Genomic DNA, 19,393 nt, shown 5'->3' on the forward strand with positions numbered 1-19,393 from the left:
CAGGACGCCATAATATAATGCCTTATTTTAAGTTTACACACAAATATGCTATGCTTTCAAGCGTCTTTTTCAGTATGTACCTTCTCTGCAAAAGAAAGTTGATTATTACGTGTTAGCCTAGGTAAATGTCGGGAACACGGATGGCAGTATTGCTTGCTATTTGCTTAAGTCCTGGCACTGTACATAGGTGTGGACTGAATTTATCACCATGGCGTCGACGCAAAAGCAAACATGCACTTCGTCACTTTTCGAATCCAAAAACCGTGGTCAAGATGCGCTTGATGCTGTGGAAAGGGGCACGAAACCCACTCTGCAGGTGCGAGGACAAATTTCTATTTTCGCATAAATGTGTGCATATAGTTCACCATGTCAGTCACTCTTAAATTATGTCAGATTAAACCTCACGTGTTCTGTAAAACTCAGGACATGCTTCTAGGTGTACACGTGGTTTACAGCACATACATTAACACACATGAGGTCCGTTTACCATATAACTCACTTGGGTTTGTGTGAAGCTCACGAAATTCAGATGCGTTTAATTTGTTTAATTCTAACTTTAATACTAAAATGTCAATTTGATGAAGGGGTTTAATCAGAAATATATGGAACTAACGCAGACAGCATTGCGCATGTGCTTACATTCACAAGAAGACTATGAGATTGTAAGCAAAAACATATCATGGCAATTGGCAATTTCGTGACCAGGGTAACCTGGGTTCAAAGACCACTGCGATAAAAAAAACTAAAAGATTATAAGAAGAAGTTCGCACGAACCCTTCTGAGACCGTGAATGCCACCACTACATTGGAGGTGTGTTTGTAAGTCTGCACTTTGGAACATCAACATCAAGGCACAGTTTAGGTTCAAATATCCCCTTGGCTAAAACCCTGGTTGGTCTCCGCCGAGACGCTGACGTCATTCGGCTCCGTTTTGATTTCTATGACAGTTCGAAACGACTTGATTCGACTCATCTCAACAACCAGAGTCAAAACAAAGAAAAGTGAGCTGTATATAAACAACCATTGAGATATGGTGGCGTGGTAACGAGGTTCGGAACGAAACTGCAAAAAAGTGATTTTTGATCAAAATCAAACATGATAACAAGAAAATATTGTAATGCTGCTGACATGGTGAACTTGTCAGTGGTGAGCGTTAAGAAAGCATTATCAATATGATATACATTAATGTATCCACGGCCACATTTGATAAACTGTAAAAGAATTACTTACGTAGTATAAGCACACAAATGTAATAACTTGAAGACAACAAAGGAGGAAATAATAAAGCTGTAAAGGAAAAAATGAGGATACGAACATTTGATACAAGCGGTTTATCTGGCACAGCACTCATGGTCGAGTAATATTAAAGTGAATCAGCAACAGCTTGTAAGATTGTAAAAAAAAACATGAAAAACAGGGTGATGTAGGTTTAGTGTAGACTTAGCATATAAAATCAAACGACTCTTTAAACGAATTGTACCTATAGCTGCCTAATATCCGCTGTTAACTCCATTTGCTAATAATGTTCAACTTGTAAATTACACCGCTGGGTAAAAAGGATACAAATTACACAGAGGACGGTTGTGATGGAAGCCATGAGAAAACGAAGGACCACGAGCCAGTCTCTGATATTCGATCGTTCCTTCAAGGTTATGACGGTAACAAACCATCCGTATAGCACGATTCCAAAAAACACAGCGTACGCCGCAATAAGATGCGGTATCAACAGCACTGTCCACTGAAAATACAAAATAATTGCGACAAGAAATACTTGAGAATTTTCATAACAAATCCATGTCGCCTACAAGAGCATTATGACATTGCAAGCACCTATGTTAGAAGAATTTTCACTTTTTTGGCCATTTTTGTTTTCCTAAACCAAAGGTGCACAACACAAATTTGCCACGCCGTTGGTTAGAAGGTGACAGCATTAAGCTGTGTTCAGCGTGTAATCTGTTATTTCATGCATAATGGCCTCAAACCATTTCGTTTGTAAACTTTTCGAAGTGAAGCCTACAGTTGAACAGCAGGCGAAACGACGGCGAATAAAAGTATAATTTTGATTGGGCCAGAAGGACAGAATTGCAACATACTTGAAAGCAACAGAAGCAGAATGTTTTTTTTGTAATGCTTAAAGTATGTCATGCTACGTCAATATGTGCTTCCTTCGCAAGTACTGGTTATAAAGTGATTGTAATATTATCAGCACCTGAAATGCTCCAACACCCGTGATTCCAATCGTTATTGCCACACCGACGTACCAAGCTGCCTTATTAGTTTTCGGACAAAATCCCAGTTTTTCAACGTACCTGCAAGGGATTTTGATTAGTTTCTCGATCACCAATGAAAATTACCACCAACTTGTAGTAACAGTGTAGTGTTCCCATCAAAGGTACGCAGGCCCACGTAAGTACGAGGGTAAACACACAGCTCTGCGGTGTGTAAGTTCCCGTGTCACTGACGAACGGCCATTCCTGGTATCTTCCCTGACTTCGACCGATTCCATAACTGCGTAAAAACAAATGAAAGGAGTAAATATGTTACACTTACTTTCATTAGGGCTCGTATAGGGCCGACTTCAAACCAGTCGGGTGTATACGACTTTATTAAAAACCAGAAGTTTTTGCCTTGGTGTTTGGCGTACAAGATCGTCTATAGCCATGCCGCACTGATGAGACCTTATAGGTCAAAACAGTGGGTGACAAGCAACATCGCGAGGCGTTCCTCACGAAAAAAGAAACGATACAGTGGCCATTTGTCTGTAACTCTCATAATTAATATAATATGTCCTTGAAAAGTTAAAAAAAACTCGAGTTTTGAAAAAATAGAGGTGCAAACAGTACGTCGAGGCACAAGTTTTACAAACCAATGTTTTGTGTTCAGCGCTTTCACGCAAAATGTGCTTGCCAAAATTTGAAATACTGTTGCTGCCGGGCATATATTGTAATTTCAAAGAATCTGACCTTCTCTGGTACAATTTTACGTTGATTTTTATTAACCGACGTTTCGTCTGATATCCAATTAAGTTTTTAGCGTCAGATTCTTTAAAACAAAACTTTTTTATTGGTCTCATTTCTCGCAAAATAACAACACGATTCTGTGCAGCCAATCAGCCACAACGCGATACTAACCATATGAAAACTCCTCCGCCGAATAACAGAAAAAAGGCAACAGGCAGCGCTGCGTAAGGTCCAGGTCAAATCATTTCAAATGTTAACGGTTTGTAAGGTCTTACTTAAAACACATTAATCTGCAATTTATAAATGAACATCGAAACTTTGCTATGTGAATGCCTACCCAACATTTGCCAAATACGGCTGGGTTATTTTAAAGCATGTTTCAACTTATTACTGGTAACTAACAGTGGCAGATTAACCACTAGGCAAACATTGCAAGTGCCTTAAGACTGCATTCAGGTCTCTTCTTTGCATCTATAGTTAATTCTCAACGACTTTGACATCGTAAAATAGTTTGACAAATTTTTAGGGAGAGCTGTGCCTCAAGCCTACACTGGTTACCAAGACAACGGCCCATTAATTCTTTAAATTGTAAAATCCGATTGAATTAAACAAGAGATATAGATGAATATCGCGGCTAAAGATAAATTAATTAGAAATCAACATGAATCATACGTTCGCCTTACCCGTGGTTTCAATCTACGTTCTCTGTGCCCTTGCAGCAAAAAATACCTGCCTGCAACTACAAAGCCGACTTACAAATTGTCAAGATACAGTTTAGCGCAATGTGCCACAAATTGCCGCCGGGCGTTTTTTATCGATTGGCATTTCAAAGTTCTATCGCATTGCGATAACATTTTGTATGCAAAAAAGTCTGTACTTACAAAAGGAGCTCTTTTTTATCATACCATATGCCTTAAGTCGGCAAGGCTTTAAAGCGAATTATTAAACTGCCTCCATTGCACACTAGAAAACTCGGTATGATCGGACGTTTAAATGTCTTCAAACCATAGCGCCCTGCTTCAAACCCAGCCCTTTTCGGACATGACGTCACAATAATGACGTAAAAATCATCGTCGGCAGTATAATGACCCAGCAATTGTAACCTACATGTCACCGAACAAGGCCAATGTTCCACCGTTATCTACTGTTGTGATCTGTGGCCCTAAACAGTGTCCTCTTGTTGTTTTGGCCTGTTTGTTTCGACGGGAAAGTCGCGACTCAAATCATGCATTATTACGTCACAATGTTGTTTTATAAAATCCTTATTTGCTACAAATTGCAGTGGAATTAATACGTGTTATATTTCTATTTCAACGCATCCATTGTGTAACTCGTTTGCAGTTTTAATATTTCTGTTATGTAGATTAATTAAAGGCTACATCAAAACATATGACTGTTCCACGGTTTATCGACAAAACTTCAATACGTGCGTACGTGCATGTTGACTGAAACTGCAGTGGATAATGTCACGTACAGCAGTTCGTGCTTCTTAATCGGGCAAATGGTTCTTCAAAAGGTGAATGGAATTTTGCAGTGGGGAATGGAAAATTAATTTGTTGAAATATATTTTAAATCCATCCAATATTGGTCACTTCGGATTGGAAGTCATTTTGTTCTTATTTGTAAAATTTGTCCCTATTTTTTGACTGTTTGCTATCTTTAACATCACCTCCAAAAATTTCGCACAGGTTTAACCTCAAGAAATATTATATGGCAAAGTAATAAAACGTACAACATGGGGTGCAGTGAATAAAAAGCAATTACGTATAGACGAACGACGTTTATTGTTGAACCAGCAGTTTACTTAAAACAAATGACAACTTCAGTAGTGCATTATAAACTTAACAGAACTTGGACACCTTGTAGCAAAAAGCGTGCGCGTTATTGCCGGAAGGAAAATTCCCCTAAGCTGATATCTTCACGTTTCAATTTCGGTTGATCGTATGAAGCCATACTGAGTTCAACAACCAGTAGTGCTTATCATGTAGGCTAAAGTAGAATAACGCTAAATATGGAATAGCAGCTTTCGTTGACTTATGTGGTAAAATTGAACTTCTCAAACGGACCAACAGCTCTCATACAGATGTGACATTGCAGCAGGTATTTTCTCCCTGTTCAACCTGGTATAATTTCCTTTTCAAACATTAAGCTGCAGTAGTGTAACTTAACTGTAACTGTTCATATGGTGTCCAATAATCGCTTAATTGCTTTTCGAAACATATGCCGAGATTCTAACGCAGGGCATCTTGAATTGAATAAGAATACTTGTAATACCTTAAAGGCGAACTATATGTATTCTAACCATTAGGTGACGATTTTGGTTAATCCTAGTAATCACGAAAATTTTAGTGCAACGATGCCAAGACCGAGACCAAATGCATTTGTCAGTGGGAGATCCATACACTACGTTTATAAATATTTATAGTCAAGTTATCATGGTAACGCATCCAGATCAGTTTGTAAATTGTTTCAGAGGGCGAGCGGCTTTCCCAATTTTGCCATTGTCAGCTCTTCGTTACACACAGGTTTAGGGATTGGCTGCATTCAAACCGCCTGACGGTGGATCCTGGTTGGGTATCTTTAGCTGCACGGTGGCGCCATGAATCCTTCTTAAGTCATAGGCAAGCGTTCCAATATAAATGATAGCTGAATAGATGAGCGCCCACTCACCGCCCGAAGCAACGCTTATGTAGGATTTGTTACTCTGCGATGAACAATGTATAGTGTGAATAGGTTGCCCACTTACTTTGCCTCTTGATAAAACATAGCCTTACCTGCATAAGGATCACGCCGATCAGCACTGGAATTATTTACTGCATAGGAAAGCAATTGAAGTATGCAATTAGGGGATTAAAAAACTAAAACACCCCCATTGGATAGCAAATAGTGGTACTTTAACGTGAAAGTTGCTTTTGAACTTAATTATGAAAGTAAAAGGATACTGACAATGAACGACACAATTTCCATTATGACGATTACAATCCTCACGTACACGACGCTTCTAGAATGTACCTTGTCTGCCAGTTGATTCCAAGAGATGTATATGTTTATGATGCTGTAAACAACAGCGCCAGCAAAGCCCAAAAGAGCGCCGATAATGTGTGGGACGAACACAGTGACCCACTGCAAAACGAAGTGGTCAAAATTAGTAATGTGTGAAAATAGATAGGCGAGCTTAAAACACAGAAAGACAAAATCTAATTCTCTAAAGCAGTGTTTCCCAACCGGTGGTACTCGACGGCATTCCAGGTGGTACGCGAGCACCTTTCCGTAATTTGCGGATTAAGTTCGAATTGAAAAATCGTAAGTGATCTTAAAATGTTTGTTAATTCATCCCCTAGGTTGTAACACTCAACTAGGTGGTACGCGTCGAAATTGTTTTACCTCCCACTGGCACGCAACCACAAAAAAGGTTGAAAATCACTGGTTTGCTTTCAAAAAATGCATATTCGTTAGCTGTCAATGATTTGTCGTGGTGCGAATGCGACCGGACAATTGTTTTGAATCGAGATGACGTCATGGCGTTAACCACCCATTAGAAGTTCATGGTATGAGACACAGTAAACAATCTGCTGGGAAATCCCTTGATGATTGTCATGAGTTCGGAACTGAAGTTTTTAGCATTTTCATTCACCCATAAATGTTGTTCATTGCATGTTCTTAATTAACTAATTAATTAACCTAATTTACCCAAGAATACGTGACATAAAATAGGCACCTGGAAAGCACCGACCATCGTGATTCCAAAGCAAGCGATTGATCCTATTATAACGGATGCGATGTTGCACTTTGACTGTCTGTCACAGTAGATAACATACCTGCAAATGGCAGAATTATTACGTGGGAGAATGGTTGCCGATTCTCAAAAGATATCCACAGTTAACTATGGACTAGAAACAATGGCATCACAGCCAACTGTTTGCTTAAACTATGTCTGGCATGAGTTTTGCAATGGAGCACACAGAACGTACTTGTAGTAGGAATACATGGTCACCAAAACAGCGAATGCGCCCCACGTTAGTAATAGAGTGAAAATGCCGCTTTCCGGTGGATAAGCTCCAGTATCACTTACGAACGGCCACTTCGGCAGCAACACCACATGTTTTTTACTCACTGCGATTCCGTAACTAAAAAGACAAAAACCTTGATCTTTTGTGAATTCATGTATGTTTGTTAACAACAACAAGCATGTTTATAAGCAGGAAGTTGGCAATATCAACTCAATTTGTAAAGGTTATTAAACCAGGCACAACAAATTGAAAATCTGCTATACTTTTACTTGCGGTTGAAATATACACTGATAAAAACACATATGTACGCAAAACTCAGTACTTAGCCGTTATCCTGCGAGACCACGCCGTGTGTGAATCAAACCAAACAGGTTTTAAACACTTTCGGCAACTTTTGACGTCACCGCAATTTAAGGTTAATCCAAACTCTATGCCCATACATTTATATGACCATACACTTCCTCCATATAGTAATAACTGTAGATCGGATTCAGAGGTGCTGTGACGGCGAAAATAAGTTTGACTTCAGTAAAATGATTCTGTGGTGTGATTATAACAAACGACAAATAGTTGTAAAAAAAATCAATTGTAAACGGTGGTGGTTGGAGCCGCCCTTGGTTAGCTTTTTGTGAAACGTTTTTGACAGAACTTCGTATTTTCCGGTCATACAATGCTTACTCACCATATCCAAAAACCTCCACCCAGAAGTAACACAAACAGAAGAGGAAAGTGAATGAAAGATTTTGCAAAGTTTGGCATTTTGGCTTCGGTGCTGCAGATGCTTCTATCTTGCTGGTCAAACAGGCGCTGCCTGAACTGAACACGGTTCAATAGTTAGATTCTCTTAGCATATAGCAGTGATGAGTAAAGAAACCCAACCTGATACACAAAACTGATAATTAACAACATCTAGAAATGCCGATAAACAATATATTTACGCTTGTTTTCACCAGAATGTTGTTTATTTTTACTATCTGTTGCTGCTAGCTGCCACAACATTCAGCGTTACTCTTCCGTCCGCTTCACACCCCAACAGTTTATTGAATGACGTCATATCCCATTACTCAACGGCTCCTAACCTTAACTCTATCGCTTGTTTTAAGCGTAACCACAAGACTTTAAATTATAATGCAAACAAGCGTACAATTTCAAGAAAGTACCCTTCAGTATATATATATGTATATATTCAGTATATATATGTGTATATATATATATATATGTACGCTTTTAGCTGAGTAATTTCACAAAAGTAGTCACAGCTCATGGATTATCACGTCACAAACTGTTTACATTTGTATTTGCTGTAGATAATAAAAGACTGAGTATTATCTTACACCCAGGATTACCATTGTGTGCTCAAGGTTTATTAGTTAATGACAGACTATGCAATGTGTTGGTGCTGTAGTTCACGAAATTCTTTGGCGCTATTAATACTGTTTTGACGTCCACGTATGGGCCATAGTCATAGTACGGTTTCCAAGCAAAGTAATTGGTTTAAATTTAACTTTCGTTTTCTTTGAACATCCAGTTTTCTGTTGTCTGTGCCGCCTAAGCGACATCCGCCGAGAGCGTTTTGATTTCCATGACAACATGAAGCGATGTGATTTGGCTAAGCTTAGCACAGCGGCCGATGTAAATCACGGAAAATACTACTACACCGGGTCACAAAGTTTTTTCCAAACTCGACCCACACATAAGTCTGTGCAAAACAGAAATCTGTGCGAGTTTTTTTAATGATTAGGCATAAACAGGGCCACCGCCTGGTAATTTTGTTTATAAATTTGAGTTGAAATACTACACGAAATTGTAACGTTAACATTCGAACAGATTTCTATGTTACATAGGCTTATATGTGGATCAAGTTTGGAAAAAAACTTTGTAACCCGGTGTAAAAGTATCTTCCGTAAATCACAGTTGAGGGCAAACAGAAGAACACCAATTAGAGAATAGCAGCTCACCGTGACTCATGTGTTTAAACTGAACTTCTCGGCCAGGTCAAACGGCTTTACATGTGACGCACACTTGCGTCATTGCCTCAGGCATTGTTGTTCTGTTTCGTGACAAACATGATTATTTTTACGAACGAAATTGTTGTTGTACAAAACCACAGCCTAAAATTAACTATGTGTTGAAAAAAGTTAACTATTATACATTCCGCATTAACTTACAAGCTAAAAATTATTATCAGATTGGAGAAACTATGAGAATATATAGATAAACTCACCGACACAAAATTTTTGTTCATGATATTCACAGTGATAACTCTACACTACCACTTCCTATGCATGCAGCGAGACTGGACTTGGCAAAGTCTGCATATATGGAAGTTAACATGATTAACTTATTATATCCGATATTTATTCTGAAGAGACTTGATGGTTTATGTCGCGAATTTGGAACAATGATGCACTGGACGTATTTCAAACATAACAGATTTACATTTCGAAAGTATTTGTCTGTAGGCGGGTTTCTGGCAAGCTCGTGTGGCTACTTTGGCACACCTGTCGTATGCCGCAAGTGATTTGCAAATATTTCACAGAAAAAACATTTTTTTGTTTAATTTGGAAAAAACCATTGCAAGGTCCTAAAGAAAAAAACACAATGTAGGTCTGTAGGTTGGAGCAGCAATAGAAAGGTAAAAACAAAGAAAAGAGGCAGTGAGTGCGCTTGTTTTTGGAAAACAAAACATTGCACGATTTTGACTTTGCACGAACTCGACGCGAAACTGCGATCCAAAAGCTCTTGTGTCAAATGTTGTTTTTAATTTGCTATTTTAACCTGTATGAGGTTCGTGTGTTGCAAAGAAAACGCGGACATACTTAAGGCCCAAAACATCACATATCACAGTTCGCATTGACAAATTATCTAACGATACAAAATAAAAATAAAAAAACGTGTGCAGCTCACAAACTATACAGGCAAATATATCGAACATGTTTGCTACACACTGACATCAATTTGTGTTGAAACTTTGGCAATTGGGTGAGCTGGGCGTGTCAACGGGTGACTGATGACCACTTCGGTTTTGAATTCCACTACATTCCGCAGGTCATATGCTAACGTTGACAAAGTAATAACTATAAGGTAGATGGCTATCCATTCCACAATAGTGGCCCAAGCCCGATGGTTTCCCGGATCCACCTAAAATAGTCATGACAACTTGAAATTCAGCGAACTAGCAAAACCACTTCTTGTAACAAAATGTATGCCTTTGATAAGTGAACTTTATGTAACAATAGGGTTCTTACATCATAACAAATCATTAATCCTTGCATTTTATAGTTGCTTCCACAACAACTATGAAGCCAATAATTTCATTGTGTTACGGTATATTATCGCCCACTTCATACAGTGAATTTGAAAAAAAATAATTACCTGCGTGTCAACGAACAACCCAAACCCAACTGAAGATAGAAGTGGATTCAGTTAAGGAATGAAACTATAGCAGGAAACTAATGTAACACAATAAAGAAAGTGCGAGAGGTTTTAAGATATTTTAACATTTATTACAATGTCCACCTTTTCAAATTTCAGTCAATGTTATTTTCGTGCAACTGCTTTTGTATTGAATCCTAAGTAATTCGTTTCACAAGTTTAAATCTAAGATTTGATACAGAAGTCGTTGAAAAAATCTGAGTCTTTCTGCGCTGTAAAAGCTATCAGGAGAGCCAGATGAAAACAAACGCTCATCTGTACTTTCGTGCCGATACCGTTTTTGTCAAAAAAATGCATTTTTCCAAAGCGGTTTTTCTAGATTTTTTCAGCATACTTGTTTGACATAAAAGGATACAGCCTAAGACACACAAGGTTGTCATCAATGTCAGAATCCCTCTTAAGTAAACTATCATCTTTCCGTGCGCGTGTGGAACCAGTTGGCGCCATGCGATGACCACTATCAACCAGCAATACACAGCGGCACCCACGAACACAACCGAGGCTGCAGCGAGATGGACTTCGAGCCAGATGTTCCACTGTAAACAGTTGAAGTACAGTTGAAGTGAAAAAACACAGACCACACCAGGGTCAAAATTTTAAAATCAAGTTTTAGGATATTATTCGAGGAATGATTGGTAATCAATTTAAGCATACTTTAGATGGCAATGTAGCATTTGTTTCAAAAAGTAATTGCTGTGAGCCGAATAAGCCAATAAGTCCATATCAGTAGCCAGCCGCACTGGTGAGACCTGCGGATAGGTCCAAACAGTGTACATTGTCTGTAACTTAAGAAGTAACTTATCCCAGTGCTTGATATATTACCCGTATTGTGCCTGTAGGTATTATTCCCAGACAAGCGACCATTCCGACCCACCAGGCAGCTTGGTTGAGCTTTGTATCTTGGTCGCATGCAATCACGTACCTGCAGTAAAATGATCATATGAACATATATATATATTGATCATGGAAAATGATCATGTGAAGATCTGTTTCATTTAAGCACTTTTTCCTGATGAAGGTCGAATGCATAACGACCGAAACGTCGACCAATTAAATTAACTTTTGTCAGATAAAGAGGTTCCTTTACTTGTTATACTTACTTGTAATAAAGGTGCATGGTGGCGAAGCCAAAAATCGCACCAAAGGCCAAGAACAGTCCGAACAGACAACCCTCTGGTCCCTGGGAACCAGTGTCGCTTACATAAGGCCATTCAAAAAAACGACCTCGTGATTTTCCGACTCCATAACTAAAAACAGAAAACCTTGCTTAGATGGACACAAACAGGGGCTTTTCTGTGTCCTTGTGTGACCTATAAAGAACAGGCAACTTTTAACCTCGGATATTTGGGTCAAAAGTTTTTGTTTTCACCAGTAACGACACAAATCGCGTGTTTATTATGTTGTAATAGTTGTGATGCTATCCAAAGAGCTCAGGAAAGTGATCGGGCGGAAAGGCGTGTAGTGATTAGTCAGATTTTCAATCTGATGCTATTTCAGGAAATTCCCCTGTATCGTATACGTGCGTGACTGGTATAAGTGCAAATGTTCAATTTCTCCTCACTGTAACTGTCACGGTTTGATTCGCGTATGAAATTTGTAGCTGACAAAGTGACGTTGGAAAAGTATATTTTACGTGCATGGGACGAGACGTGCAGCATGTGACGTTTACCTGTCACGTGACAATATGTTACGTAAATAATTAGGTTTTCGTATACAAAGGTTTGACATACCAACACTTCCGTCGTTAAATCAGTAGTAATTTACGTTGTTGGAACAAAACAAGATGGTTGGATATCGACATGATTTGAAAGTAAGTTCAGGCGCCGAGTTAAAATTTATTTGGACAAACAATGGCATACACCAACGCAGCCAACCGTCTTTTACCGTTCAGTATCAGCCCAAATCCTAACACAACAAATAAGCGGAAAACTTGTGGTTTTTACTCAACATTCGAAACTTTTTGTATAATCTACCCACAAAATGCCAAAGTTGCGAAGGCATATAATTGTTAATGAATCACATATAGCAGACATGCTGTTTTAACAGAACTGACCTTCACATACATGAGCTATATAGCGCACTGCCAACAACAACAACGGCAGCATTTAAAACTGTTGATGCTGATGAAGTGCGTTTTTTCAAAACCTTCATGTTTAACTAGTGTTTGAATGTTCTAACATCCTAACATCCAATAATAGACCGACATCTCATCGGCATTTAATCCCGTTATAAAGTGATCCACCGCCCCCGTTCCACCAGATTCAAGGTTTACGTTTATTTTATAAACTCGTCACATTGCTTAACAAAACATCTCGCTTACCATATCAAAATTCCTCCTCCAATAAACAGTAGGAAGATTATAGGAAGAAAAATGCCTGTCTTTTGATATCCGTACATTTTATTTTTATCCCTAATACAATTCCTGGGTTAAAACATAACGCACCTTTAGGTTAATGCTGTATCTCGGCGTACTAATATTACCCGTAAATACGATATAACTGAACAAGCGAACTCAAGAATACTTCCTTAATTTGTATCAAAGACATCTGGCTTCCAATCGTGCCCCGAGGTTAGCGGGTGGACTCTAAACAGACAAAATCATTCATTTACAGCCGGCCATTACTTTGTGCATTCGTCTGGGGAAAAAAGAAAAAGTTTGTCGGTGACGTTTGCATTCGCACTGCGCGAACACACGGCACGTTAACTAAATGTGTTGTTAACTGACGCAATATGAACGGCGCTAAAATAATACGTCAGAAAAGTACCTTAATCAAACACTTTATGTTTGCTGGGCCAATATAGCACTGACCTAATTAGAGTAATGCCTCATATGGGCCTTCCAATTGGCAGTAATATTGTCAGTTCGCTGGATTGTTGAAACCAAAATCTCCGTTTTTAAATAAGTCTAATTTAATTATGTTAAGTTTGTGGGCTGCGTACATACGGCCATTGTTTTGACCTACAAGGTCTCTCATCAGTGCAACTTGGTGTGAAAAGCTACTTGGGATCAACGTGAGTTTTATTTCACGAAATTTTAGGTCGGTTATTATATGCTGTTAAGGTGAGAAACAAATCACAGGTAAAATTGTAAGCAACAACAGGCGGAGCTACCCAGGATTATCAGGTTGGCCTTTTTTTTGAAGAGGTTCAGTTGTGAAAAAATGCCTTTCGCCTCTCATTAAATTTGGCTTTTATTTGGCCCATTTTACTTTATTCTCCGTGAATGTTTATTCGTTAAAACTTATTAAATTTTTGTGTCTTTCCCTGTAGTGCTATCATTGGTTACGGGTAGGTAATTTGCTTTTTTTGTAACTTTTTGGCTTGATGCATTTATTATAGTCTGGTAACTATTGGGGCCTCCTTTTTCAGTGGAAGTAACTCTTTAATATAATACACGCATGAGCGCGTTTTAACAATTATATTATCATCAAGTGCAATCAACCATCATAAATTTACTCAGCCGTAAAAATATTACATAACAAGCCGGGAAAAGTAAACAAAGGGAAAATGTTGCTGAAGGTATAAATGATATCATGGAGGCTGAAGAACAAGCAACCGCGCAAAAACCACTGGTAATTTTGTTAACGTGGATTGGTGCCACAGAAGGAGCGGCAGCCAAGTATTGCGAAATATACGAGGCTTTAAACTGTGAATGCCTTGTCAAGTACTCAAGCATTGTAACTTGTCTTTGGCCAAGCTGGATGATTCAAACCACAGAGGCGTTGCTGCAACATGTAGACAATCAGTTGAAAATTGAAAAACGCCCCATCATTGTCCACTGTATGTCTATAGGAATGTACTTTTACTCTGCAATGCTCTATATTTTAAAGGAACAACCAAATGACTTTCAAACCATTCAGAGTTGCATTGTGGGTTTAGTGGTGGATAGTCCCACATTGGAAGACTTATCGATTCTGGAGTCATTGACTCTATCTTCTGTATCTAATTCAGCCACTGTACAGTATGTGTTAAAAACAGTTTATTGGTGCTTGACTGCAATCACCAATTCACAAAACAAAAGCTACCACAAACTGTTATTGGATATGTTTAATAGTCAACCATTGCATATCCCTTGCTTGCTAATGTTGCCGGAGGGAGATCCCTTTTGCAGTGAAAAACATTTCTGCAATGTTATAGATCGGTGGAAAGACAAATCTGTTCCAGTGCAACATATCATATGGAAGGGGTCACAACATTGCAAAAATCTAGTGTTTCATCCAAAGGCTTACAGAGAAAAAATAAAAAAGCTTGTGGAATGCAGTCGGCCACTATTTTTTGGGCACAATTCTGTTGATTTAAATCTCTCTTCTTCTCGGATGTAGTATTGTAGTGTTTTTCACTATGCAATTGTTTATAACTCTATGGGCCAGGTAACACCTATCAAATAACTGTGTCCCAAAGTGAACTATGAACATTAGAAAATACCTCAAAGATTTTTCCTCATTGTACAAAACTGCCTTAAATGCCTCGCATTTAGTTGTCCTATTTTTCTTTTATCTTTATTAGTCCTGTTTATTGCTTGTGTCTTAACAATTATTTTTTGATAAATTTTAGGTCTATGTATGAACAATTTCTTCCAAGTAAGAGAACCTGGGGCAGCAGTTGTACTACATAATTTTCTGAGACGTAATTGTGCTCATTGTTATGACCTATCACATCTTTACCTTTCTACGCACAAAACTTGATCAAAACAATCAGCCTATCTAAGTTGACATCTCTGCATTTCAGTACTATTGTTAGGTCTAATGCAAATCAAATTTTTATAAATGGGCAAGAACAAAGGCAAGCCAATTGTGGTGCTTTTTCCATGGCTTGGATCAACACCTGGTCTCATTGCAAAATATTCCGTACTGTATGAAGTGCTTGGTCTAAGTGTGAAAATTAAAGTTCTTCACATATTGGACTTTTTTTGGCCACAACGAGGTATTCAAAGTGCAGTGACCTTCCTGGACCACCTGGAAAAGGAATTGGAGAACCAACAATGCCCTATCATTATTCATGCCATGTCAATTGGGTGTTATTTTTACAACATTTTGTTGTACCTCTTCGCAACGCAGCCACAGAAATATGCAAAAATTAGAAATAATATTTGTTGCCAGATTGTAGATAGTCCAGTGGTCGGAACCTTGCGAGAAATGGCAAAAGGGTCTGTAAAGCCTTTGACAGACTCCACAAAACTCCAGTGCATTCTGGAAAAAATGCTAATGCTGTATTTTGCAACAAGTAGGCCCTACACTGTGTGGTATTATGATAAATTTGTTGACATCTTCAAGAATAAACCTGTCAATGTACCCTCTCTCTTATTGACAAGCATTGGGGACAAGTTTGCTCCAAAGGCACATTTTGAGTCACTAGTTGATGCCTGGACAAACAACAAACAAATATTTTCTGTTGTTGTTTGGGATGATTCAGAGCATTGTGCTCATCTAAAACACCACCCACAAGAGTACAAGGAAGCTATTTACAAACTACTGAACCAGGCATTGCCTGACTTGGTGCTTAGAAAATCTGTGCTCTGAACTGTTCGATAAATGTTACTTTAATTATTTTTGTAGTAAATTTAGGTTGTAAGTAAATATTTACGAATTTATACCTGCCAATGAGTATTCCAGTAAAACCTGGCCCACAATTTTGCATATCTAAACACCAATGGATGAATTTATATTTTAGATTTGCTACTATGTACCAACACACAAACCTCATGCTATTATGTGCTGAATTTCTTCAAGCACAAACAACACAATTACTTCTCACATTTTTATAGCACTTAATTATTTCCGTACGCATTTTGATTGTCACCTTTATTCATTCCGACACTAGGAAAATGCACTAATGTATGCATACATTTCAGATGTAACATTTCATACGTACTGCTTAATTGCTTAACATTTTTATCTCCTATTGTATTTATGTGCCTTGATTGCCCAGCTATTTTAACTGATTGATCTATTTGTGTTCCTCAACTAAATTGCATTGTTCTTCCGTTTTTACATTCTGAAATCTCATGTAATATTTACAAATTTATCACGTGAATTATTTCTGTTTAACTTCTTTCAAACAACTTGTGATTTCTGTGTTTGTTAACAGATAAAGAATGGCCTTTATTAGGTTAGGTGCCAACTTTGCAAGGTCCAAGCTATTTCTCTTGCAAAGCCAATCACAAAACTGCTTGCAAATCCAGAAAAGGTTGGTTAAAACAGTACAACAAGACAGTCTCCGTCCCCTAGTTGTGCTGCTTCCTTGGCTTGGTGCAACACATAGGGCAACAGAAAAATATGTGGAGCTCTACAAGAAACTGGACTTTGATGTCATATCATATCAGCCTGTGCCTATAGATATTTTATGGCCCCTAGCAGGCATGAAGAAGAGCAGAAACTTCCTGCTAAATATACAAAAGGAGATGAAGGTTTCAAACAGGCCAGTGATTGTTCATTGTATATCAGTTGGGGGTTACTTCTTTGCTCTAATGCTGCTATGTCTTGAGAAAGAACAAAAACTGTTTCAAAATATTTTATCAAACATACGGTGCCAAGTTATTGATAGTCCTGTCATTGGAACAATGAACGAGGTTGCCATTGGTGTTAGCCTTCTGTCAGCTAATTCCAAACCATCTCAAACCATTACACAGTTTATTATTAATGCATATTTTAAACTTCTGTCCCCCTTTACTGTTACCCACTATAATAAATCTATGGATGCAATAAAATTTCGCCCTTCAGTGGTACCAGCTTTGATGATGACATCAAATAATGATCCAATGATGCTTCCCAGGGCATTTGATGGCTATGTAGATGCATGGTCCAAAAGAGGCATAGAAGTAAAAGTAAAAATGTGGCAAAATTCTGAGCATGCACAACACTTCAAACACCACCCAGATGAATACACAAGTTTGGTTCAAAACTTTGTGAAGCAATTTGTTACCTGATGTCCTGAAAAAATAAATACTTTTCTCATACATATGCTCGATTGTGTAACAAAACATCAGAAAGATTAAAAAGGATTTTTTAAATTGGTGTTGCAAAATGCATATTTATAATATATACACATTTCATGTTGCCTTTTATGTTTACTAGACATGTTACCTCTTTTGCTTGTTGTAATCACCTAAACACAGTTGTATGTGGGCTGTAACTTTGCAATGCATTACAAGAACCAGGTTTTCCAACATAATACACATTTCACGGATTTCTATAAATTTAATGTGCCTTTTCCATTATGTTATATTGTTGAAAATTTATTAGACATTGTTCTTCGATACCTTTGTACATGTTTGTTATGTAGTAGAAAAAATTTTTTTTATTATGCTGCTACTGCACCTTCTTTGTTGGTATTTTAACATCAATTGCTATTTTTACTTTTACCTAAAGTAATTAACTTTTCTAAGAAACTTATGTATGTGAATTGCTAATCGATATTCAGTTTTTAACTTTTTTGTAGGTAAACAGATGTGGATTTGTACAACCTTAACTTTGTTGGATGCTTCTAAATGGCATGTCATATTTACAAAGCTGGGTATTCACAACAGAAACATTTTTCATCTTTATTGAAGTCAACTTCATACAAATTGCAGCAGGCATGCAATATGTCCACAACTGTTAACCCACAGTTTCAACGTCCTCTAGTTATTCTGCTGCCATGGCTAGGAGCAACTCAGAAAGCAACAGAAAAGTATATCAGCTTGTACAAGAATTTGGATTGTGATGTTGTTTCCAGACAATCTCAACTGAAAGACTTTTTGTGGCCCAAATTGGGCCTAAAAGAAAGTTCGAAATTTTTGTCCGACATCCAAAAAAATATGCCATCTGCAGGACGACCTATCTTGATTCATTCAATGTCCATTGGTAGTTACTTTTACGCACTAATGCTTATGTGCTTTGAAAGTGAACCTGATAATTTTTTCAACATCTCATCCAACATTCGATGTCAGGTAGTAGACAGTCCTGTGGTTGGAACACTCAATGAAATGTCATTTGGAGTTGCTCAAATGCTCACCAAAAGCAAAGCAGCACACAAAGCTTTGCAGTATTTTACAAATATTTATTTTGCAACAACTACAGCCCACACAGTCAAATACTACAAACAATCTATTGATGTATTTAAACATCGTCCTCCGAGAGTACCATCTCTTATTATGTCATCAGATAATGATCCAATGATGTTGTCGTATGCCATTAAAGAGTTAGAAACAGCATGGTTGAAACAGGGTGTTGGACTGACATTAAAAATGTGGGACAACTCTGGACATGCACAGCACCTCAAAAATCACCCTGAGGAATATGAAAGTTTGATTAGGTTGTTGGTAAAAAAAAATTTGTGATAAATTTTCATGCTTTGTCTTTTTGTGTATGCATTTGACATCACTTGTTACACATTTGCTAATTCAAATTTAACACAATGCTCAGGAAAAAGCTACGTACTGTATTATGTTATTATGCCATCACTTGTTACAGATTAGCTTTTTCAAATATAACACAATATTCATGCAAAAGCTTTGTACTGTATATTGTTATTATGCCGTACTGCTTGCCACATATATTTTTTCAGATTTAATTGACCATGTAAAATTGCTGTGTTGTGTGAAGGATTTTGACTGTGTGAAAATGTGTCTCATTGTGAAAAATTGTAGATCAGAGTAAATTATCGGTGGAATTCATTCACATTGATTAGGATTGATACTTAATCAGCTAATCTGTGATTAACAACAGGATCAAATTGGTTCAACTCAACCCGATGAGTTGCGACTGTATGCAAAATTTAATTTTTGAGTGGATAAATTACCTCAAGGGCAAAATTTGTAGTTCATGCATTTTGTTGTTTCTGGGTATCTCAGAATACAAAACTTTAGTGGTATAGTTGTCTGAAATTTTGGTGGGGACATAATTTTTGTGGGTTTTAAGTGAAATTTTTTTGGATGCTTGGCTTGAAAAAGCCTGACACAATTACCCTCGTAATTTTTCTGGGCCCATGGTATTTTATTTTGCATGTTTAT

General features: G+C 37.8%; 6 protein-coding genes across 7 annotated transcripts; 4 read left to right on the plus strand and 2 right to left on the minus strand.

Annotated features, from left to right (window-relative positions):
• Positions 1-4,818: 4,818 nt before the first annotated feature.
• Positions 4,819-7,924, minus strand: LOC145894260 (DNA damage-regulated autophagy modulator protein 1-like). 2 transcript variants are annotated; one of them, XM_082982790.1, is made up of 7 exons: positions 7,908-7,924; positions 7,652-7,785; positions 6,931-7,086; positions 6,678-6,777; positions 5,902-6,082; positions 5,734-5,759; positions 4,819-5,663 (listed from the first exon to the last, which is right to left on the minus strand). In XM_082982790.1, the coding sequence occupies exons 2-7, from the start codon at positions 7,726-7,728 to the stop codon at positions 5,487-5,489; spliced, it is 717 nt and encodes a 238-aa protein (XP_082838916.1). In that variant the 5' UTR covers positions 7,729-7,785; positions 7,908-7,924; the 3' UTR covers positions 4,819-5,486. The 2 variants fall into 2 exon arrangements, with proteins under 2 accessions (XP_082838916.1, XP_082838917.1); XM_082982791.1 differs by lacking the exon at positions 5,734-5,759 and having other exon boundaries at positions 5,906-6,082; positions 7,652-7,914.
• A 1,588-nt stretch (positions 7,925-9,512) lies between these two features.
• LOC145894259 (DNA damage-regulated autophagy modulator protein 2-like) lies at positions 9,513-12,822 on the minus strand. The gene is made up of 6 exons (XM_082982789.1): positions 12,725-12,822; positions 11,505-11,651; positions 11,227-11,326; positions 10,760-10,940; positions 10,345-10,373; positions 9,513-10,110 (listed from the first exon to the last, which is right to left on the minus strand). Exons 1-6 carry the CDS (start codon positions 12,799-12,801, stop codon positions 9,910-9,912), a joined length of 735 nt encoding a protein of 244 aa, XP_082838915.1. The 5' UTR covers positions 12,802-12,822; the 3' UTR covers positions 9,513-9,909.
• Positions 12,823-13,893: 1,071 nt separating this feature from the next.
• On the plus strand, positions 13,894-14,726 carry LOC145894656 (transmembrane protein 53-A-like). The gene has a single exon (XM_082983288.1). It carries the CDS (start codon positions 13,938-13,940, stop codon positions 14,724-14,726), a length of 789 nt encoding a protein of 262 aa, XP_082839414.1. The 5' UTR covers positions 13,894-13,937.
• Positions 14,727-15,159: 433 nt separating this feature from the next.
• LOC145894658 (transmembrane protein 53-like) lies at positions 15,160-16,384 on the plus strand. The gene has a single exon (XM_082983289.1). It carries the CDS (start codon positions 15,171-15,173, stop codon positions 15,921-15,923), a length of 753 nt encoding a protein of 250 aa, XP_082839415.1. The 5' UTR covers positions 15,160-15,170; the 3' UTR covers positions 15,924-16,384.
• Positions 16,385-16,497: 113 nt separating this feature from the next.
• On the plus strand, positions 16,498-17,339 carry LOC145894445 (transmembrane protein 53-like). The gene has a single exon (XM_082983037.1). It carries the CDS (start codon positions 16,499-16,501, stop codon positions 17,327-17,329), a length of 831 nt encoding a protein of 276 aa, XP_082839163.1. The 5' UTR covers position 16,498; the 3' UTR covers positions 17,330-17,339.
• Positions 17,340-17,878: 539 nt separating this feature from the next.
• Positions 17,879-19,334, plus strand: LOC145894444 (transmembrane protein 53-A-like). The gene has a single exon (XM_082983036.1). The coding sequence runs from the start codon at positions 17,891-17,893 to the stop codon at positions 18,719-18,721; it is 831 nt and encodes a 276-aa protein (XP_082839162.1). The 5' UTR covers positions 17,879-17,890; the 3' UTR covers positions 18,722-19,334.
• Positions 19,335-19,393: the final 59 nt, after the last annotated feature.

This window comes from Ascidia mentula, chromosome 3, assembly GCF_947561715.1.
Source record: "Ascidia mentula chromosome 3, kaAscMent1.1, whole genome shotgun sequence".
Lineage (NCBI taxonomy): Eukaryota > Metazoa > Chordata > Ascidiacea > Phlebobranchia > Ascidiidae > Ascidia > Ascidia mentula.